At 43.4% G+C, this 24,908-nt stretch overlaps 2 protein-coding genes across 4 annotated transcripts in view; both read right to left on the bottom strand.

The window, feature by feature from the left end:
- The window catches only part of LOC138353522 (zinc finger protein 271-like), a 62,571-nt gene that overhangs the window by 11,903 nt on the left and 25,760 nt on the right, over positions 1-24,908 (bottom strand). The window lies entirely within an intron of this gene.
- LOC138353510 (tigger transposable element-derived protein 7-like) lies at positions 516-4,209 on the bottom strand. The gene is made up of 3 exons (XM_069306489.1): positions 4,140-4,209; positions 1,142-2,348; positions 516-1,020 (listed from the first exon to the last, which is right to left on the bottom strand). The coding sequence occupies exons 1-3, from the start codon at positions 4,207-4,209 to the stop codon at positions 516-518; spliced, it is 1,782 nt and encodes a 593-aa protein (XP_069162590.1).

The raw sequence follows: 24,908 nt of genomic DNA, 5'->3' as shown, positions 1-24,908 counted from the left end.
CCATATAGTACGTTGAATCGAGGTTGTACTGTAATGTATTTTTAATGTTACGACACAGGCTGTGGCGGCCATGCCATAACAATGGCGATCGAGCCTTGTCACTGAGAGCTAGCCAAGACCAAATATTTTGAGCTCACCTTTTCTCTGCTGACGATAGAATATACATTTGCAGAGACTAATATGTAGCTTTTGTTGAAAAAAAACAATTAATATCTTGTAATACTATAATAAAATTGGTAAATTGACTTTTAATGAAGCTGAAGATTACGAAGCTGTTTTGATTACGTCATCCTCTGCAGCGCTTGTTTTATATGTACAATTATTTTCAGGCACTCACTTCACACAACAGCTAGCCTTACTACTAATTCACATGAGTTCTAATTCTACTTCACTATTGACAATTATTTCTACTGTATATTTACACTGTACAGTATCTTTTTGTCTAGGCTTAATTAATCATTAACACTTACAATACTGTACTCTATCAACACTTTTTACACTAATTTATATGCCTTTCAATCATATTTTATATCGTTAGTGGATGACTTGTCACGACTTGGTGGGAATTCAGCATCGGCGGGTGCAACATGGCTTGTAGAGCATTCGTTGCTGGCGGATGTTCCACGACTTGTCGATGGGAATTCAGCATCGGCGGGTGCAGCATGGCTTGTAGAGCATTCATTGCTGGCGGATGCTCCATGACTTGTCGATGGTAATTCAGCATCGACGGGTGCAGCATCGCTTGTCGACGAAGATTTTTCACGAACCGTTGAAATCATGAATTTATCTATTTTTGTCTGAATCTGATTTTCTCTGGCTAACGTTTTGAGACATTGCTTTAAGGCTGTAAGGTGTACATAAAAATTTCCAATAACCTCATGTTTACTTTTTATTGAATATTCAATGAGTTCCTCAACTTGTTCCAATCTTTTCTGATATCCGACACCTCTAGGCAGAGCCTCACCAACATCGTCCGAGTCATCAGAGTCATCAGTCATTTCCGAGAACACTTTGCGCAATCTGTTCTTCAGTTAACAATTCATAACCAGGATCGTAATCATTTTCTAACCATTCATTGATATCATTCACTTGTACACCCTGACCAGCTTGGAGCAACATTGTTCGGATCGTTTCTTCAAACCCTTCAAAATCATTGGCTTCATTTTCAAAACCTTCGAATTCACTATCAGATACTGCTGCTTCACATCTAGGCCTCTCTGTTAACAGTTTCTTCCATGAATTTGTTAGTGTGGTTTCTTTCACTTTATTCCAAAGCCTAGCCCAGTGGAATATTGCTTCCCTGATTGTGTACTTTTTTAGATTTTCTAGTGTTCTTTGAGCCCTTGTATCCTTTCCTGTCAATTCATCTTCCTCGCTAGGTAAAACAACTAAAACATCTTCAAGCATTGCTGTTTGGTACATACGTTTAGCAGCAAGGATAACACCTTGGTCCATGGGCTGGATCAAGGATGTTGTGTTTGGTGGAAGTGCCATGCATTTTATTCTGCCATCCCTTGAAATTAACTTGCTAATGGGATGAGCAGGGGCATTATCTAGCAGCAACAATGCCTTAACCTCACTGGCCTTTATTCCACATTTGTTGATCTGGAATTCTCTGACTTCTTTGCAAAAGTGGTTTTCAAACCAGTCCGTAAATATTATTTGATTAAACCATGATTTCTTAGAATTGTAATATATTACAGGTAATGCCTGCATTATATTTTTTAAGGCTCGAGGATTTTTAGACTTGCCTACCACGGCACATTTTGTCCTGTGAGAGGCATCAGCATTAGCACAGAGCAAGACTGAGAGCCGTTCCTTGCTTATCTTTCGTCCAGGAATATTTTCCTGCATCCTACTGGTTAAGGATGTACTTGGTACAGCTCGCCACATAAACCCAGTCTCGTCAGCATTATATACTTGATATTTGCTTAAATTATTACTGACAATGTACTCGTTTAATTTAGCCTTGAATGAATCAACATTAGTGGGATCAGCACTTGACGCCTCACCAGAAATTTTTTTGGTGTTTGAAATGTTATGCCGAGCCTTAAATCTTCCAACCCACCCATCACTTGCACTGAAATCTTTTATACCTAATTGAATGGCAAGTTTACTTGCTGCAACTTTAAGCTCTTCAAATCTTATTGCCATGCCAATTGTGCGGTGCTGAATAAACCACTTATACACTGCAGCATCCAATTGTGGATACTGACCAGACTTTACTGTTTTTCTCGAACATGCAGCACCAGAAGTAGCACACTCTGTTGTGCTCACATATTTTAATAGAGTATCCTTCTGTTTCTTGATGTCACTTACTGTACTTTTCCCGATGTTAAACTCTGCTGCTGCTCGTGCATGAGAATATCCTTTATCAAGTTTCTTAATTAACTCCAGCTTCTGTGCAACCGTCAGGCGCTTCCTTTGGGTAACTTTTGGCATTTTGTAAATTAAAAAGATCACAATTACAGTACAGTAATATCCTTCACAATTGAAGCTAGCCGCGCGAGTTCACAGTAAACAATGGGAACACATGGCCCGGCGGAGTACATACTAGGTCCTTGGGAAAAAAAATACCTAGTGCCTATACATACTATAAAAGGTATTTAATAAGAAAAAGACTTTTGCTTAATAAAAACTGTTTCAAAATATTTTATTAATAATAATTTACAATTTTCTTCATTAAAGTGAATCATTTTAAAAGAAAATTAAGATGTAATATATGACTCTGGACGATCCAGGTCGGTGGCGGCCTGGTCGCCATGTGAGGGGACGCTGATGCCACAACAAACCCAATACTGACTGTCGGTAATATCGACCGCAGACCGGTATAGCAGGCTCTAGATACTGGGCTCCCAAACCGGTCGTTAATACCGGCAGATCGGTATAAAAGAGGCCGTTAAATTGAGTGGATACTGTATCTGACGTCATAACCAAACGCCGTTTCCTCGTTGACACAGGTGCAGCAGCTAGTGTGTTGCCTCCCCCACTGGTCAAATCAACCCGTACTCCTGGTTTGGACTTATGAGCCGCCAATGGTACGTCCGTCCGTACATATGGGACCCGCGCCCTGGTTCTCGAGTTCGCCTCTCTGGGTCGCTTTACGTGGACTTTCCTCATAGCGGACGTGGAACAACCCATTCTTGGATGGGATTTCCTGCAACACCATCGACTTATGGTGGACCCCGCAGGTGCAGTACTTCGAGCCTCTCCTAGTACCTCTACACAAGTTAACATCGTCACCCCAGTCGCATCTACGGAACTTCAAGCACTCTTGGATGAATTCAAAGATGTGACCCAACCCGCCAGCCCTTGACCAGAGGTGCAACATACGATTACGCATCACATTACTACAACGGGAGCACCTACCTTCGCCAGACCACGCCGCCTGGCACCGGAACGACTGGCGGTAGCACGTGCTGGATTCAATAAGCTACAGGAGGCGGGAATAATCCGCCCTTCGAACAGTCCATGGGCTTCACCTCTCCATATGATCCCGAAAACAGCCCCAGGGGAATGGCGCCCTTGCGGAGACCACAGGGCTCTCAACGTTCGCACTCTGCCGGATCGCTACCCAATACCACACATCCAGGATTTCTCACAGGGATTGAGCAACGCAACCGTTTTTTCGAAAATTGACCTTGTGCGGGCATTTCACCAGATCCCTGTGGAACCGGCAGACATTCCGAAAACAGCGATCACAACACCTTTTGGACTGTTTGAATTCGTCCGGATGCCTTTTGGTCTACGGAATGCAGCCCAGACATTCCAACGCTTCATCGACCAAGTAGTTAAGGACCTTCCTTTTTGCTACGCCTACATTGACGATCTGCTGGTGGCCAGTACATCACCAACAGAACATCTGCTACACCTCCGACTCCTCCTCACCCGTCTGCGCAACTTCGGCTTGCAGCTCAACTCCGAGAAGTGTATTTTCCATGTTCCAGAGCTGGATTTCTTGGGACACCGTGTGTCAGCAGCAGGGGTCCAACCACTAGAGAAGAAAATCGAGGCAATCAAGGAATTCCCGCGCCCATCTACTCCAAAGAAGTTGCAAGAATTTCTTGGTGTAGTGAATTTTTATCATCGATTCATCCCACATTGTTCGGACATCTTGCGACACTTATACGACCTCTTACGTGGTCGGAAACTCACGTCCCGTCTTCCGTTGGAGTGGACTCCCCAGGCAGAGACAGCATTCACCGACATAAATCACAAGCTGGTGGAATTCACCTTGCTCGCACACCCAGTGTCTGACGCTCCCACCAATCTATCTACCGACGCTTAAAACACAGCAATTGGTGCTGTACTACAACAGCTCGTTGAAGGACAATGGCGCCCAATTGCATTCTTTTCAGCGCGCCTGTCACCCACTGAAGAGAAGTACAGCACTTTTGATAGGGAACTGCTCGCCATCTACTCAGCCATACAACATTTCCGGCACTTTCTCGAGGGGCGGAACTTCCATATCCTCACAGACCACAAACCTCTCACTTATGCGCTGGCGGCCAAGGGTGATGCTCACTCTCCTCGAGTAGCCAACCACCTGGGATTTATTTCCCAATTTACCTCGGATATCCGTCATGTCAAAGGAACTAATAATGTCATAGCCGATGCACTGTCTCGACCCACCATAATCCACGTCGTGACAAACCCAGCTCAGGTGGACTATTGTGTAATCAGTAAGGCCCAACGGGAAGACCCTGATCTGCAGCGATTACGAACATCTGACACAGCTCTCCGGTTCATCGAGATTCCCATGGAAGGTGGCGGAAGGATAATCTGTGACACCTCACGGACGGGAGCACTTAGGCCCTACATTCCTGCCCAGTTTCGCTGGAAAACGTTCTCAGTATTTCACTCCCTAGCACACCCAGGAGTACGTGCTTCCCAGAAACTACTAACGGAGCGTGTTGTATGGCCAGGAATCAATGCCGATGTTCGACGATGGACTCGCTCATGTCTCCAGTGCCAGCGAGCGAAAACACATCGTCACACAAAGAGCCCTCTTCAACAGTTTCCGTTACCTTCTGACCGTTTCGAGGTGGTGCATGTAGACATCGTTGGACCATTACCGTCGGCAAGAGGATATTCTTATCTACTCACCTGCATCAATCGATTCTCCAGATGGCCGGAAGCAATCCCATTAATCAACATCTCAGCTGAGTCAGTGGTCCAGGCTTTCCTCTGGATGGGTCGCCCGTTTTGGCAGCCCCTCTGTCATCATCACCAACCAAGGACGACAGTTCGAATCATATCTATGGAAGGAACTTATGGAATTCCTCGGCACCACACATAACCGAACCACAGCATACCACCCTGAGTCAAACGGAATGGTAGAACGCTTTCATAGACAACTAAAAGCTGCCCTAAGAGCTCAAGCATGCCCTGATGATTGGATCGACAACCTTCCATTAGTCTTGCTTGGCATCCGTTCGGCCACGAAGGAGGGCAGTGGATTCTCGGCAGCAGACTTAGTATACGGATCTAGCCTGCGGCTTCCGGGCGAATTCTTAACCCCAACGCCACTTATCACACCCCCAGACCCCACTTTTGTCCAGAAATTAAAGGCGGCCATGACAAACATTCGGCCTACACCACCACGCCAACCGACAACTCGTGCTACATATGTGCCTCATGAGCTCCACACAACTGAACACGTGTTTGTAAGAGTCGACGCTGTTCGACGCCCTCTACAGTCACCTTACGAAGGACCATTTGAAGTGGTTTCTCGAACACCGAAGTTCTTCACCATTGAACGCCGAGGACAGCGGGTAAACATCTCCATCGATCGCCTTAAACCAGCACACTGTGACGCTGCCCCAGACATCCCTCCAGAGACACATCCGCCGACTACGCAGTTCACTTTTCGACCACAGTTACCAGCAGCACCGCCACCTACGACAACGGACGATCCTGTACGACCTCCCACCCTACAGTTACCAGCCGCACCACAACCTGATCCTACGACGACGGACGATCCTGTGCGACCTCCCACCCTACGACCCCAGTTAGATGACATCAGGGAAGAGGAGGAAGTTAACTTTGATGGTTATGTAACGTGAGCAGGGCATACAATTCACCGACCAGCTAAGTTCCTTGATCAAGTATTTTTCCTTTCATCCCCTGGGAGGGGGAGTTCTGTAGCGAGTAGATTATCCCAATAATATACTCGCTCCAAATGCATTGTTAATACTCCTGTCAACCTTTGGAGATGAATGAGGTGAGGCGTTGCCCGGGCCACACGGTGAGGTGTTGCCCGAGCATATAAGCAGCAGAATAGCAAAACATTAGCTAGTCTACTTTCAAGTGTGGTCTAGAGCAGACACTTGCGAGATACTGTACCGACGCTCAGTGCGCTCAACTCACACCAAAGTATCACCTGTGTACTTCTGTATATTCGACCAAATATATATATAGTATCTTAGTGTCTGTGTTTATTTGTCACCATACTTTACGTAACAATAGAACCGTTACAATATAATGGAACGGGACTGCCCTTCTAAACACACCTCTCCTCTCCCCCTCCCCTCCCCTCCGCACCATCTTCCATATGCCAAAGAGTCTTCAATAAAGGTAAGGTACCTATGAGTAGTATTCTGTATAAAATGTATTTTTAAGTTAATATTTTGGGTGTGTGGAATGGTTTAATTCAATTTACATTATTCTTAACAACTGCACTGCTCTGCCTTAACCCTTAAACTGCGCATGGCATATATATATGCCATGAGTAACATGTCCCACCGTGCGCATGGTGTATATATACGCCAAAGGGTGCCAGACACGATTCAAATGTCCCACAGTGTAAAGGGGTCACCCATACCGTAGCCAGGGGCGATTGTAAACAGATGCCATCTTGGAAAAAAATCTAAAGCAGGCCTCCTTTGTTTCCCAGGCCTTAGTTAGTGGCCAGACACCATGGCGAGCGCATCACGACCCAGCATGCAACCTCTCTCAGCGCACCGCGCCGCGCAGTCTTTGACCAAAGACAAAATTGCCAATGAATTGTTCAAGGACGTTGACGAATCTGATAGTGACGACTCTGATATAGATGAGGACTATAGACAGCCTGAAGAAATAGAAACAACGGATAGTGAGGGTGAACATGTTGGTGCCACAAGGGTGAGGATGCCACAAGAGTTACCCACTAATACTCAACACCACCTCGCGCCCAAGCACGTCATTCATATGTTCCATTGCCCGTTTATGATATGATCGACGAGTCTGAAACAGGTGAATCTTTCTCAGGTTTTAGTGATGAAGAATCGGAGAATAGTTTTACCCCAGCTGCTAGTGCCAGTACAAGTTTCGCCGCATCAGCTACCCGCCCAGCCAAGCGCCGCCGCATGAAACAATATGGCGACAATGAGAAACAAATTCCCTTATGTTCCAAATTTTTTCCCTCATCTACCCTTCCTGCCCCCTACTGTTGCAATGCCTGCTTCAGATCCTGGTCCCCGGATTCCTCGCCGTGGTGCAGCTCATGGCTCTCGGAAGGCAGCAGGTTTGCTTGTGTGGAGTGATAGGGAAGATTTTGTTCCACAAATTCCCGACTTTGACAACAGAGATGTGGGAATTACAGATCTTTTCCCTGATACTGGTGACGAAATGAGTGAAATGGACTTCTTTACTGCATATTTCAATGAGCCGCTCACGAAACGAATAGACTTGCGGCCGATCTCATTGAAGGTGAGGAAGTATCAGAATTTTCATGACTACAGCGTTGGAAAGAGACAACTGTTGGTGAACTGAGTGTGTTTTTCGCAATTTGCATGTTGATGAAATTAATTAATTTCATATTACGTGTGAAACACGTAATATCAGAATATTGGAGCAAAGACAATGCTGTTCCAACAACATTGTTTGGGAAATATGTCCCGAGACAGATTTCTATTGATCCTACGGTGCCTTCATTTTGCAAATAATGCAGACGAGAGACAGGATGATAGGCTTTGGAGGGTGAGGCACGTGCTAAATGACCTGATTGGAAAGTTCCGAGATTACTACGTACCAGCTCAGAAGCTGGTTATTGATGAATCCCTTGTGCTTTTCAAAGGATGTGCTGCCTTCAAGCAGTATATTCCCTCAAAATGTCACCGATTTGGACTGAAATTCTTTGTGCTCTGTGACTGTGAATCAGGAATGGTGTTACACATGATACTGTATTCCGCCACAAATGTAGATATTCCTACTAATGACGAACATGGCTTCTCAGGTAGTGTGGTGAAGGCACTGCTTGCACCATATCTGAACAGGGGCCACATATTGTACACACAACTATTATACCAGTCCCTTGGTAACAAAATTCTTGCTTGATAATAAGACTGAAGTGTGTGGCACAGTAAAGCCAAAACGAAAGGAAATGCCTGTGTTTGACACTGCTAAGCAAAGCTTTCAGTGCGGTGGAAAGACAGACGTGAAGTGAACATGTCGACCACCATTCACCCTGGTACAATGGTGGACAGTGGCAAGGTGAACAGAACAACAAAGCAAATAATATATAAGCCAGATTGTGTGATGGACTACAACATCAACATGCGTTTAGTTGATAAATGTGACATGATGGTGGGTGCTGTAGAGTGTGTACGGAAAACAGTGAAGTGGACGAAGAAAATGATTTTCCACCTTATTGATGCAACAATGCTGAACAGTGACAACATGTATCTTGTGAAAACAGGTAGAAAACCATATTTCCGTTTGTTTAGTTTTCAAGTTGTGAAACAGTTACTAGGTAAATTTGGCAAGACACACCTGGCATACAAAGACCCATTCGAGACCCAATATTGAACCATGCTCTTGCACCCAGGCTCGCTTACAGGGAGGCCTTTCTGATACACCAAATCAAGAAATTACCACCAACTGGATCTCGTGCAGCAGGCCAGCGTCGGTGTGTTGCGTGTTCCAGTACCAAATTGAGGCCACAGAAACGAAAATTGGCGTTAACATGGTGCGAAGCATGTGCCGTCCCTCTGTGCCATATCGACTGTTTCGCACAGTATCACAGTCTCCAGGACTACTAAATGTGTAATTCTTTTGTAAATAAATGTACATAAAGTTAATTTTAGTCCGACACACCTCTGTGTTAGGTGTTTTTCAGGACTGTAGTCTAAATTGTCATCTATGGGTCCATCATCATACAATATGTCCCGTATTTGGTCCTCTGAGAGTTGTTTTGCTGGACCGCGGCTGACCGTACACCAGGGGCTCATAGACGATGCATCAGACATGGTTGCTCTCTTGAAACTGTGGGTCTCCACGGCCCTGGGGTATGCTGAGATTTTTTCCCAAATGGCGGACGATCACCGGAGGCCTCAGGCATCCATTTCGTACCCGAGTCACCACGAGCCAGTTTTGAATCGTATGCTATACCTATGAGATCCCTGAGGCAAGTTACGCACCACCTGTCGAGAACATCAAGGCGAGTTGTGCAGTGCAGTGGTTATGGGAAAATTTGTTTAAGTTTTCAAATTTTCGGTGTACGAACCGTCTCTTGGAACGGAATAAATTCGTAAACGAAGGTGCCACTGTAATGTAAATTTAATTAATCTATTCCACATACACCCAAAAATATTAACACTCTTGCGCGCGGATGACATCAAATACTGTAACTTCACTCATTTTTCTCCCGATTCATCTCGGGTGACGAGGTCTGGCATCACTCATTGAAATATATGTTAAAAATGTAAATTTTATCCAATCAATCTGGGAGTGGTTTCAAAATGAGCACCTTCAGACTGCGCACAATTTGATACCAAAATGAAAGACGTAACATGAAAATTCATATCAGAATACTGGAAAGATATAAATAATTTTGTGGTGATGAGCATCAAAAGTGTCCAAAAAGTTAAAATATTTATTAAAATTCTATTTATTGTTCTATTATTATGGGACTAGTTTTAAAACATGTGCCTTTTTATTGCGAACAATTTGATACCAAACTGAAGAACGTAGCACGAAAATTTATGTTATCAAACTGAACAAGTATATACATTAGTTTGCAGGTGTGCCAATTGGTGCTCGTTCACGAGTAACTTGGTCGACTTTAGGCTCTGCTGTGGGACTCACTCCGGGCTTTTAGACCTTATATGCATATATCACTATAGAGAATTCTATTGCGAACACAATGATACCAAAACGAACGATGTAGCACAAGAAATAAGGCGAGAAAACTGGAACGAGTATACAGTATCCACTCAATTTAACGGCCTTTATGGGGCTGTACCCTCGTCGTTATTTCCGGAGCTCCGTTATTTCCGAAGATAAGTCGAGTCGGGTAATTTTCCAAGTAACATTCAGGTAGGATATATTTTTATACTGTATAACTAAAATTAAGCAAAGTTCATTGTGTAATTGCGTTCCAATTTAGTGCCACGCCAACGATTAAGCCAACTGGTGGCTAGTGCATGGATGATGTGTGAACACGGTCTGATCAAGTCCAGATGGGTGGGAAAAAATGGATTCATTCCTTTGTATTGCAAAATATTTCATGTATCAATCAGTGATTGTTAATATTTTCTCAATAACATTTTAGAGATGTGTTTTGTTTTACCCTGAACAGTGCAGGTAATGTATTTTTAATGTTATGACACAGGCTATGGCGGCCAAGCCATAACAATGGTGATCGAGCCTTGCCAACGAGAGCTAGCCAAGACAAAATATTTTGAGCTCACCTTTTCTCTGCTAATGATAGAATATACATTTGCAGAGATTAATATGTAGCTTTTGTTGAAAAAAAAAATTAATATGTTGAAATACTATAATAAAATTGGTAAATTGACTTACTTTTAATGAAGCTGAAGATTACGAAGCTGTTAAGATTACATCATCCTCTACAGCGCTTGTTTTATATTGTTCAGTACTGATTACAGGGTACATACAGTATGTACACTTATTTTCAGGCATTCACTTCACACAACAGCTAGCAATACTACTAATTCACATGAGTTCTAATTCTAATTCACAACTGAAAATTATTTATACTGTATATATAGACTGTACAGTATCTTTTTGTCAAGGCTTAAATAATCATTAACACTTACAATACTGTACTCTATCAACACTTCTTACACTAATTTATATGCCTTTCAATCATATTTTATATCGTTAGTGGAGGCTACACGACTTTTGATGGGAATTTTGATGTTGCATCAGCGGATGCAACATGGCTTGCAGAGAATTCGTTGCAGGTGGAGGCTGCACAACTTATCGATGGGAATTCAGCATCGGTGGGTGCAGCATAGCTTGCAGAGCATTCGTTGCCGGCAGAGGCTGCACAACTTGTCGATGGGAATTCAGCATCAGTGGGTGCAGCATAGCTTGCAGAGCATTTGTTGCTGGCGGAGGCTGCACGACTTGTTGAATTCCCAGAGGGTACTTTCACGAATCATTGAAATCATGAATTTATCTATTTTTGTCTGAATCTAATTTTCTCTGGCTAATATTCTGAGACATTGCTCTCAGCCACGCGAGTTCACAGCAAACAATGCGGTCACATGGCCAGGCGCAGTACATTCTAGGTCCGTGGGAAAAAAAATACCTATTGCCTATACTATGAAAGGTATTTAATAAGAAAACAAAGAATTTTGCTTAATAACAATTGTTTTAAAATATTTTATTAACAATAATTTAGAATTTTCTTAATAAAACTGATTCATTTTAAAAGAAAGTTAAGATTTAATATACCACTCTGGATGATCGAGGTCGGTGGCTTGGTCGCCATATGAGGGGCTGGCGATGCCAAAACAAACCCAATACCGACCATCGGTAATATCGACCACCAGACCGGTATACGAGGCTCCAGAATCCGATCTCCCAAACCGGTCGTTATTACCGGCAGATCGGTATAAAAGAGGTCGTTAAATTGAGTGGATACTGTATACATTTTACAGATTTTGCGCGCTCATGGGTAACTTTGCCAATTTTAGTCTTTATACTTTGTTATTAGTATTGCTTATATATATTGTGGTTGTTATTGCTTATATTTGTCTTTCTATTTAGAGCATTTTATTGGGAATAATTTGATACCACAATGAACAATGTTGCACAAAAACGTCTGTCAGCAAACTGTTTGTGTTTGTCTGGTGTATTGGGTGTAGCGTGTGTGGCAATGAGTGTGCTGTAGTGGGTAAGGCTTCGATGACTTTAGGGGTCGTTGCGGGCGAGGCACGCCCATGTTGTCTAATTTATATGCATATGTCTGTGTAGGAAATTTTATTGCGAACACAGTGATACAAAAAAGAACGATGTCGAACAAGTTTGGACTTGATAAACCTGAAAAAGAGTAGCAAAATGTTCGCGCTGTTTGGCGTGAACGGCTAAAATGACTTAGTTTTTTATTTGGTGCCGGCATCACGTTAGCCTTGGTGACATGTTATACATATGTTCCTCTAGAACATTTCATTGGCAACACATCGATACCAAAATAAAACTTGTACATCGAAAATGAAGGTCAGAAACATTAAAAAAAGAGTATAAACTTTTCAGTAGTTGTGTAGCCGATGTGCAGTTGGGCGTGCGGTAACGGGTAACACTTGGGCAACTTCCCACGGTCTTGCGGGTGGGATGCGTCGGGCGCGTGAAAGTGTTAACTTAAAAATAATTTTATACAAAACACAACTCATATGTTTCACTATACATTACCTTTATTGAGGACTCTTGTTGGCGCATGGAAGATGGTGAGGAGGGGGGAGGAGAGGCGTTAGTGTTTGGAAGGAGAGTCCCCTTCCATTATAATATCAGGCAGTGATTTCATTTCTGGGATGCTCTCTCTCCTACTTTTTGTAGGCATACCACTAGAACATGGTTGTGGCTCACAGTTTGCCTGTCTTACTAAGAATCTTTCTATAGACACGTTTTTTCCCTACCATCATACTGTACCTACAACCCACATACTGTACCATCTTCATGTTTACGAATTATTTCTTGTTTTTCCTGTATCATCCTACCAACTATTTTCTAGGGTTAACTTTTACCACTGACTTTCTTGGGACACATGGCATGATATATAATAAAAAAATTTATGTTCAGAAACCAAAAAAGCTGAAAACTGTGCAATTCTTCACAGAGAATTCAAGCGCTGTCGTCACTAGGTGGGATATACTGTACTGGTAAACAGAGCATGCCTTGTCCCATGCCCAGCAGAACCCATGCACCTCACCCATACAAGAATCAACAAACAACTTGTGCGCCAAGGCAAACTTCGTACATTGAGTAAAATTTTATGTTGAAATTTACTTCATACTCCAAACTATCGATACTCTGAGGCATTCATAGACCAAGGTTTCACTGTACAAACTTTCCAAAAAAAGTGTATACACACATTAACAGCTAATTGCTCAATTAATGATTCTTTCTGTTTGAATTTAAACAATTCGAATTAATAAGGCAGCCAGACTAAGCTTCAAACAAAGAAAATTCTTCATAAAATGCAGTCCGTCCTTCAAAAATGGGGAGGTAAATGTAACAGCCCCATAAGTGCAATTATATACTATGTATGGATGTCAGGAATTGTACTTATTTACACTTAGTATTAAATCGTACTGTCAAGTATATTGTGAATATTTGAGTTTACCTGAAAAGCTGAATAGAAAACCACGACCTCACCTAACCGTCTTAGTTTTTGAAAATAAGCATTTTATTGCTTCTTAATTCAATTACTACTTAACCTATAGCTATACAATGGGGCCTCGACTTACGATGCTAATCCGTTCCCAGAGACGGATCGTAAGTCGAAGCGATTTTTCCCATAAGAAATAAAGGAATTTGAATTAATCCGTTTCCCACCCTCCAAAATATTAACATAAAAATACATTTTATACTGAATACAATGTTTTTTTTTTCTAACTACAATACAGTATCTAAGTTTATCTTACCTTTATGGAGGGCTCTTGATGGCATATGGAAGATGGTGATGAGGGGGGAGGAGGAGAGTTGTTACTGTTTGGAAGGGGAGTTCCCTTCCATTATCACAACAGGCAGTGATGTTTTCTCTGGGGTACTCTCTCTCTCCTACGTTTTGCCTGAATACCACTAAGACCTGGTTGTGGTTCAGTGCTTGTTTGTCTCACTACAAATTTGTCAAGAGACATTTGTTTTTTCCTTCGTTTTAACATTTGTTTGTAATGATGCATTACTTTAGCACCCATAATGTCCTTTTTCTTAGCCAGTATGGTGGATATCATTGACAGAGATTTGTTGTACTGCCTAGCCAGTTCAACAACCCACACACCATCTTCATATTTACGAATGATCTCTGGTTTCTGCTCTATGGTCATCCTTACATTGGATCTCATATGTTGAGCCTAACCACTGACTTTCCTGGGACTCATGGCGTGCTATATAATAATTACTTTAATGTTCAAAATGCAAAAAATCACCACAAAAACAAAATTTCTTAAAGGCGCGATCATCACTAAGCAGGCAGCTGTAGTAAACTGAGGCAGGTCGGCCGCGTGACCGGGAACCACGCGCTCGGCCGACCCGAACGTATACCAACAAGTATCGTAAGTTGACGACACCATCGGATGTCGGGTCGCATTTTTCGATGAAATTTACATTGTAACTCGAAATTATCGTAAGTAGGGGCAATCGTAAGTCAAGGTGCCACTGTATTTATATTACAGTTTTATAAAACAAATAAAACACAACTAAAATATTTCAATAAATTGTAAAGTAACTCAGGATATTTTCAAATTTTGTATAAAATCTCTATTGTTTAACCCTCAAACCGCTATGGGTCCAAATGGCTTCAACACCCACAGGCGCAACAACAACAAAAAAATCCAAAAAATTCTTTCGTCTTATAAGTATTCATTTTTGTTCCCTGATCATGGAAAAAATAACAAAAATATAGTAGGTGGCATATTTTAGCCGCAATAGGGAAGGGAAGTCAGGCAAAAAAGGGGCGTTGACAGAGCCTTCACCAGACGAGGTCTACTCTGCCCGAGCTGTCAGGCGGCAGTTGCCACAAATATATTATTACCTAATTATTTCAATGTCTCCGATTGATTTTTTCTTAGTTTTTTTGCATTAATATTATTCAATACAGTGAATTGTGATACAGAGCACCACTTGGTTTCCGAACCCCTTGGGGACGAGACCCGTCGGTTAACATGTAAGTTCGTATACGAGAAATAGAGGGGAAAAAAATAAACTATAAATGTAAAAAGAAATTTTTCCGAAAAATTTATGAAAAAAAAAACTCTAGGGGAAAAAATCGTCAGGTTCATGGCGTAAATGCGACCGTGTTTTGTTTGTACTCATCAATAAGTGAAGTCCTGATCCGCTTTATAAAAGTCCTTAATTGTTCCTAACTGATTATTAAGACGTCTGGCAAACATCCTCTGGATGTTTCCTGCCAGCCTGCAGGCACATCCTGCCTAAAATATACGATGATGTACTGTACATTTAAGAAACAAATCTGGGTCACAGGTCTGTGGAGTGTGGTTAGGCTTACGGAGTCAGCCGGTCCCTCCCCCACCACCAACACACCTCCCCATCTCCCCCCACCACCGACACACCTCCCCCTCTCCCCCCACCACCGACACACCCCCCCTCTCCCCCCACCACCGACACACCACCCCCACCCCCCACCCCAAACCCATACACACACACACACACTCTCAAAGGTCACGTGGTTCACAGTTTACTTCAACACCCATATATCGCTTCCTGCCTGCCTGCCTCCTTCCCAGCCTGCCAGCCTGCTTCCTTCCCAGCCTGCCTCCTTCCCAGCCTGCCTCCTTCCCAGCCTGCCAGCCTGCCTGCCTCCTTCCCAGCCTGCCAGCCTGCTTCCTTCCCAGCCTGCCTCCTTCCCAGCCTGCCTGTCTGCCTCCTTCCCAGCCTGCCTCCTTCCCAGCCTGCCAGCCTGCCTGCCTCCTTCCCAGCCTGCCAGCCTGCCTGCCTCCTTCCCAGCCTGCCAGCCTGCCTCCTTCCCAGCCTGCCAGCCTGCTTCCTTCCCAGCCTGCCTCCTTCCCAGCCTGCCTGTCTGCCTCCTTCCCAGCCTGCCTCCTTCCCAGCCTGCCAGCCTGCCTGCCTCCTTCCCAGCCTGCCAGCCTGCCTGCCTCCTTCCCAGCCTGCCAGCCTGCCTGCCTCCTTCCCAGCCTGCCAGCCTGCCTCCTTCCCAGCCTGCCAGCCTGCTTCCTTCCCAGCCTGCTTCCTTCCCAGCCTGCCTCCTTCCCAGCCTGCCTCCTTCCCAGCCTGCCAGCCTGCCTCCCTCCCAGCCTGCCAGCCTGCCTCCTTCCCAGCCTGCCAGCCTGCCTCTTTCCCAGCCTGCCAGCCTGCCTCCTTCCCAGCCTGCCAGCCTGCCTCCTTCCCAGCCTGCCAGCCTGCTTCCTTCCCAGCCTGCCTGCCTGCCTCCTTCCCAGCCTGCCAGCCTGCTTCCTTACCAGCCTGCCTCCTTCCCAGCCTGCCTCCTTCCCAGCCTGCCAGTCTGCCAGCCTGCCAGCCTGCCTCCTTCCCAGCCTGCCTCCTTCCCAGCCTGCCAGCCAGCCTGCCTGCCAGCCAGCCTGCTTCCTTTCCAGCCAGCCTGCCTCCCCCCCTGCCATCATGCTAACGGGTAGTGTGTGTTAGGCTTATCTTCGGGAATGAGCCGGTCTCACCCCCACCACCAACAAACCACCCGCCCCCCCTACATCCCATCTCTCAAGGTCACGCGGTTCAACCGCGTGACTACCACTCACTCCCTGCCTGCAAGCTAGCCTGCCTGCCTTCCTGCCTGTCTGCCTGCCTGTGCCTGCCTGTGCCTGCCAGCCTGCCTTTCCCTCCCTAATTCTCACTACTTCCATCCCTTCCTGCCTACCTCCTAGCATCTCTCCCTACCTCCCCCTCCCTCTTAGCATCTCTCCCTACCTCCTAACATCTCTCCATACCTCCCCCTCCCTCCTAGCATCTCTCTCCCCCCCTCTCTCACTGATTCTCCCCCCCCCCCTCATTCATACTGCCTCCCACCTCAGCTCCATCGTCCATCCACCCACCAGTCAGCCATCACTGACGCAATGCGTGCATTTGGAGCCAACATGGTGCACAGATGTTTCTTGATTGTGCAGATATGTAAAACAAAAGCACAGAATGAACATTCCAGCCTTATGGCAATTCAAAATAATAGGAATAATAGGCCGTGAATCTGTGAAGTCACAGTGGGCAAACTGGACCATCGCCCACCCACCACCACAAGCCGGCGTGACGCTTGGTGGACCCCTTCCTACCCGAACTTTGTTCGGGTAGCATGACTCCCCAACCCCAATCGGGAAACTGGAAGTTTCGGATAACTAAAGTTCGGAAACCAAGTGGTGCTCTGTATATTTATATAATAAAATGTATGAACCATCGCTGTACTCAAAATTATGGTGTGCATATTAGTGATTCAATTATTATATTCATAAAACAATAAACCAATAGTTTTGCTGTTATTATACTATATACACAGGTTATATATAAGTATCTGCATGTTTTGTTCATCATAACAAACCACTAAGTTGGTCTTGTGAGTCAAAATGCAACGAGGAGTGACCGCCACACACCAGCCAGCCACTCTCTGCCACTCACTCCCTCAACAACACCTTACTCACCCTCATTCTCCTCCCACAATACTGTTTTTGCATTTGGTAGCCACTTTTCAAAAGTTGAATAAAAGATTATAGAAATTTCATTTACAAAAACCTATTGTATGAATTGGAAGATGGTCTACCCCTCTCGTATATGTATATATTAACCCCAACTTTCCCCTCTGAATCATCTTGGTATGCAGTTATAAATCTTGCCAGAAAAATATTGCACTCCCTTTCCTTCCAATTGTATTTTACTCTGTATTCTCCTATCACACATTCCTCTCTCTCGAATGTCTATTGCCGCTATACACAGACGTTATATATAAGTATTTATATGTTTTGTTCACCATAACTGTACATCTAAGCTTGTATGGTGAGTAAAGGCACAAAGACGTAGCAACTCACACAGTCAGCTGGTAGCGGCCGCCCTCAAAGCCAGACACACTAATATTTTGCCTCCAACAATACTGTTTATGGTGTTATTATGGTATATACAAACATTACATATAAGTATCTACCTGTTTTATTCACCATACCTATAAAAATAAGCTGGTATGGTGCCCAAAGTCCATAGTGGCCACCAGTAAACAACATGATAAGTCATGCAGACGACGCACCTCCCTCACCAAAATGGCGGCTCCCAACCTACTCCTATTGCTGTTATTCCACTCTATACACACTTTATATATAAGTATCTACATTTGTGTTCACCATAGCGAACCACTAAGCTGGTATGGTGAGTGCAGTCAACAAAAAGTGGCTACACACACAGTCAAAAGATGATGCCACCACCCTCCCTCCCACAGCATTTCTCCTCCCTCCCACAGCATTTCTCCTCCCTCCATGGTTCACAGCGCTAAATATCACCACAATCCTGCTATTATCAGAATCCTGGTCAGTTTTATCACAGTCAGGGGACTTCTGTAATACTATCATCACTAAATAATAACATGAACATATATATTTTGACTTTTTAGGTGATGCTGTGGTCACAAGCTGAACAGCAGTGCTGTGCGTTTATGCTGCGTGCGTCAACCTTGGTGGCTCGCTCAATACTGACGCTCTCACACCCAGGAATGTTGGCCACGATTTTTTTTCTAGGTGGTGTCTGTCAACTATCTATCGTGGCTGCACTAAAGCTGCCCCTATCCCACGTGCGACGTTTAAATTAATTTAAGGCGCTAGACACTAAAACAGTTATTAACCCTTAAATTGCCCACTGCATCATATGATGCTTTGGAGTACCGCGCAAGATTTAAACGGCCCGCGGATAAATGGGGTTCACCACACCTTCATCAGGGCTCTTGTAAACGGACACCATTAAAAAAAAAATCATAGGCCAAATTCCCGGGTGTCAGGGGCGTGTATTGAGCGAGTTACCAAGCCTGATGCACGCTGCATGAGCTCACAGCATTGCTGTTCAGCTTGTGACCACAGCATCGCCTAAAAATGCCATAATATACTTGTTCATGCTATTATGTAGCGATGATATTATTACAGATGACCCCTGACTGTGATAAAACTGACCAGGGTTCTGATAATAGCAGGATTGTGGTGATATTTAGCTCTGTGCTCTATAGAGGGAGGAGTAATGCTGTGGGAGGGAGGGTAGTGGTGTTGTCTTCTGACTGTGTGTGGCCACCTTTTATTGACTGCACTCACCATATCAGCTTTGTGGTTCACTATGGTGATCACAAATGTAGATACTTATATATAACATGTGTATAGAGGGTATAAACAGCAAGAGGAGTAGGTTGGGAGCCGCCATTTTGGTGAGACCGGTGGCATCGTCTGCACAACTTATGTTGTTTACTGGTGACCACGATGGTCTTTGGGCACCATACCAGTTTACTTGAACAAGTATGGTGAATAAAAGAGGTAGATACTTATATATAATGTGTGTATATAGCGTAATAACACCACAAGCAGTATTGTTGGAGGAGAAATATTAGTGCCCCTGGCCTTGAGGGCGGCAGCCACCAGCTGTGTGAGTAGCTACGTCTTTGTGCCTTTACTCACCATACAAGCTTAGATGTACAGTTATGGTGAACAAAACATGTAAATACTTATATATAACGTCTGTATATAAAAGGAAAAACAGCATTGTGGGAGGAGAATGTGTGTGAGTCAGGTGACTTGAGGGAGGGAGGAAGTAGCAGCCAGTGGCGGGCTGCCACTGCCACTCAGCATGCCAACTTAGTGGCTCGTTATGGTGAACACGAATGTAGATACTTGCATATAACGACTGTATATAGTGAATAAAAGCAAAAACAGTATGGTGGGAGGAGAATGTGGGCGAGTGAGGTGTTGAGGGAGGGAGTGAGTGGCGGTCACTCCTCGTTACTTTTTGACTTGTAATAGCAACTTAGTGGTTCGTTATGGTGAACAAAACATGCAGATACTTATATATAACCTGTGTATATAGTGTAATAACCAACAAAGTATTTGTTCACTGTTTGATGAACATAATTGAATCAACAATATGCACACCATATTTTTGAGTACAGCGATGATTCACTCATTTTATTATATAAATATATCACACTACACACTATTGAATAATATTACAGGAAAAAAACTACAAAAAATCAGAGACATTGAAATAATTAGGTAATTATCTCTTTGTGGCAACTCCGGCCTGACAGCTGGCGAGCAACAGACCGCCTGGGATACATGCCGAGTCAGCGCCTGTTTTTTGCCAGACTTCCCCGCCCTATAGCAGGCAATATATGCCACTTACGATTTTTTTTCCATGATCAGTGAACACAAATTAACAGGTTTAGAATTTTTTTTTTTGTTTTGTTTTTTGTATGGGCCTGTGAGTGACATGCTAAATAACCAGGCGCTATTCAAGGGTTAATGTATTGTGCGTTTTCGGTTTTGTTATGGAAATCATCTATATATGTATTGTGTGGTTTAACCCTCAAACCGCGCATATCATATATAAATGATATCAGTGACAAAACCGAAACCGCACACATCATTTATATATGATTTCGTGTCTAGCGCTATAATTTAAACACCCCGCCTGGGATAGGGGCAGCTATAGTACAGCCACGACCGATAGTTGCCAGATGCCACCTAGAAAAAAAATCCAGGCCAACATTCTTGGGTGTTAGAGCGTCAGTAATGAGCAAGCCACCAAGGCTGGCGCATGCAGCACGAGCTCACAGCACCGCTGTTCAGTTTTTTACCACAGCATTGCCTACAAATGCTATAATATACATGACACTGCTATTATTTAGCAATGATAGTATTATAGAAGACCCCTGACTGTGATAAAACTGACCAGGATTCTGATAATAGCAGGATTGTGGTGATATTTAGCGCTGTGCTCCATGGAGTTAGGAGCAAGGCTGTGGGAATGAGGGTTGTGGCGTTGTCTTGTGTGTGTGGACACCTTTTATTGACTGCACTCACCATACCAACTTAGTGGTTCGCCATGGTGAACACAAATGTAGATACTTATATATAACGTGTGTATAGTGCGAGATAACAGCGAGAGGAGTAGGTTGGGAGCCACCATTTTGGTGAGGGAGATGCGTCGTCTGCACGACTTGTCATGTTGTTTACTGGTGACCACGATGGTCTTTGGGCACCATACCAGCTTATTTGTACAGGTATGGTGAATAAAACAGGTAGATACTTATATATAATGTGTGTATATAGCGTAATAACACCACAAACAATATTGTTGGAGGAGAAATATTAGTGCGTCTGGCCTTGAGGGCGGCCGTCACTAGCTGACTGTGTAAATAGCTACGTCTTTGTGCCTTTACTCACCATACAAGCTTAGATGTACAGTTATAGTGAACAAAACATGTAAATACGTATATATAATGCCTGTGTATAGTGAATAAATGCAAAAACAGTATTGTGGGAGGAGAATGGTGAGTGAGGTGTTGTTGAGGGAGGGAGTGGCAACGAGTGGCTGGCTGGAGTGTGGCGGTCACTCCTCGTTGCTTTTTGACTCACAAGACCAACTTAGTAGTTCGTTATGGTGAACAAAACATGCAGATACTTATATATAACCTGTGTATATAGATAGTGTAACAACAGCAAAACTATTTGTTTATTGTTTTATGAACTTAATAATTGAATCACTAATATGCAAACCAAAAATTTTAGTACAGTGATGCTTTACACATTTTATTATATAAATATACCACAATTCACTGTATGGAATAATATTACTGCAAAAAAACTAAGAAAAAATCAATCAGAGACCTTGAAATAATTAGGTAATAATACATTTGTGGCAACTGCCGTCTGATAGCTCGGGTGGAGTAGACCTCGTCTGGTGAAGGCTCTGTCAACACCCCTTTTTTACCAGACTTCCCTACCCTATTGCGGCTAAAATATGCTACCTACGATTTTTTGTTATTTTTTCCGTGATCAGGGAACAAAAATGAACACTTCTATATGACAAAGATTTTTTTTTTTTTTTTTTTTTTTGTGCCTGTGGGTGTTAATTCCATTTGGGCCCCTGGCGGTTTGAGGGTTAACCACCGTGCTGCTCCGAGTTTATTGTGAAATTCCCTCGGTGCGCATGAAATAAAGTGTTCTCAAAAAATTATTTTTTCTTCGTAAAATGATAAATTCCCTTCCCTGAACAAGTCTATGTAAAAATAAATACCAAATTCCACTTACTTTGGCTGTGGGGGACGTGGACAAGGTGTGCTGTGACGTCATCAGGGCCTGGTCGCCTGTGCGTGAATCGCCCAGACACGGTCACGTGGGCCATTCAAGCACCGGGTGTTGCCACAAATACATTTTCAATTATTTGTTTTATGTATTTCCATTGCGGTTTTATTTTAATTTTTTTTATCGCTTGTAGATGCATATTTGTGTCCTTTACAATATGTATACAGTAGAACGTTCATAATGTTCCATGGAATTGTGATAAATGTGTCAGTAATGTGTCCACAATAAATGCTTATTGTCACAATATTACTTGTTAAAAATTCACTAAAATTACAATATGTACAGTTTCACACACTATTTACACAGTAACACACTGTATTACACACTCAGTACTTCGGAAGTGAGTAATAATCAACGAAGTAGTCCATGGTACACAGCGCGACTTCGCTCTCAGTTCACCAGGTACAGATAAATATTCTCTTCCTGTTTCTTCCTTCTGTGTGCTTGCAAATAACGCACTCACGTACACCCTTGGCTTTAGTACTTGTAGGTTGTATGTAGCCAAGCTTGTAAAGCATATCTTGAGGTTATCTTGAGATGATTTCGGGGCTTTAGTGTCCCCGTGGCCCGGTCCTCGACCAGGCCTCCACCCCCAGGAAGCAGCCCGTGACAGCTGACTAACACCCAGGTACCTATTTTACTGCTAGGTAACAGGGGCATAGGGTGAAAGAAACTCTGCCCATTGTTTCTCACCGGCGCCCGGGATCGAACCCGGGACCACAGGATCACAAGTCCAATGTGCTGTCCGCTCGGCTGACCTGAGCTCAGCATTCCACTTCAACTGATTTTTTCAGGCATCCCTGTGTACATGAGTTGTAGCTGATGTGTGGAAAAAGGCTAACATAGTTCCAATCTACAAAAGTGGCAGCATGGAAGACCCCCCTCAATTATAGACCTGTATCAATGATAAGTGTAATAGTCAAAATATTGGAAAAAATAATTAAAACTAAATGGGTAGAACACCTGGAGAAAAATTATATAATATCAGACAGACAGTATGGTTTTCAATCTGGAAGATCCTGTGTAAAGAATTTACTCAGTTTCTATGATAGAGCCATAGAGATTTTATAGGAAAGAGATGGATGGATTGACTGCATCTATCTGGACCTAAAACAGGCTTTTGACAGTTTGACAGAGTTCCACATAAGAGGTTGTTGTGGAAACTGGAACATTTTGGAGGGGTGACTGGTAAGCTTCTAACATGGATGAAAAATTTCCTAACTGATAGAAAAATGAGGGGCCATAATTAGAGGCAACGTATGGAATACAGAATTATATGAACATGTTGCTGATTATGCTAAGATAATAGGAAAGATAAGAAACCTAAATGATTGTCATGCCCTTCAAGAAGACCTGGACAAAATAAGTATATGGAGCACCACTTGGCAAATGGAATTTAATGTGAATAAATGCCATGTTATGGAATGTGGAATTGGAGAATATAGACCCACACAACCTATAAATTATGTGAGAAATCTTTCAAGAATTCTGACAAAGAAAGGGATCTAAGGGTTATCTTGAGGTTATCTTGAGATGATTTCGGGGCTTACCGTCCCTGCGGCTCGGTCCTCGACCATGCCTCCATTTTGTTACACACACCCCAGGAAGCTGCCCATAGCAGCTTACTAACTTCCAGGTACCTATTTCCTGCTAGGTAACGGGGGCATCAGGGTGAAAGAAACATTTTGCCCATTTGTATCCGCCTCCACCGGGGATTGAACCCGGAACTTCAGAACTACGAATCCGAAGCGCTGTCCACCCAGCTGTCAGGCGCCCCTGACTAGGGTGGTTCTAGATAGAAAACTGTCACCTGAGGACCACGTTAAGAACATTGTGCGAGGAGCCTATGCTACACTTTCTAACTTTAGAATTGCTTTTAAATACATGGATGGAGAAATACTAAAGAAATTGTTCACGACTTTTGTTAGACCAAAGCTGGAATATGCAATGGTTGTATGGTGCCCATATCTTAAGAAGCACATAACAAACTGGAAAATGTGCACACTGAAAAATTTTCTGACAGAAAAATGAGGGCAGTAATCAAAGGCTATGTGTTGGACTGGAGAAATGTCTCAAGTGGAGTACCACAGGGTTCAGTTCTTGCACCAGTGATGTTCATTGTCTACATAAATGAGCTACCAGATGGAATATAAAATTATATGAACATGTTTGCTGATGATGCTAAGATAATAGGAAGGATAAGAAACTTCGATGATTGTCATGCCTTTCTAGAAGACCTGGACAAAGTAAGTATATGGAGCACCACTTGGCATTTATTCACATTAAATTCCATTTGCCATGTTATGGAATGTGGAATAGGAGAACATAGACCCCACACACATCCTATAAATTATGTGAGAAATCTTTAATAAATTCTGATAAAGAAAGAGATCTAGAGATGGTTCTAGATAGAAAACTATCACCCGAGAACCACATAAAGAACGTTGTGCGAGGAGCCTATGCCACGCTTTCTAACTTTAGAATTGCTTTTAAATACATGGATGGCGAAATACTAAAGAAATTGTTCACGACTTTTGTTAGGCTAAAGCTAGAATATGCAGCGGTTGTGTGGTACCCATATCTTAACCACTTAACTGTGCCAGCCGAGTATTCTCGGTCGGCGGGAAACTGCGCCAACCAAGAAATCTCTTTTTGATT

The sequence above is a fragment of the Procambarus clarkii genome, chromosome 58, assembly GCF_040958095.1.
Source record: "Procambarus clarkii isolate CNS0578487 chromosome 58, FALCON_Pclarkii_2.0, whole genome shotgun sequence".
Lineage (NCBI taxonomy): Eukaryota > Metazoa > Arthropoda > Malacostraca > Decapoda > Cambaridae > Procambarus > Procambarus clarkii.
This window is presented reverse-complemented; position numbering and strand designations above follow the sequence as displayed.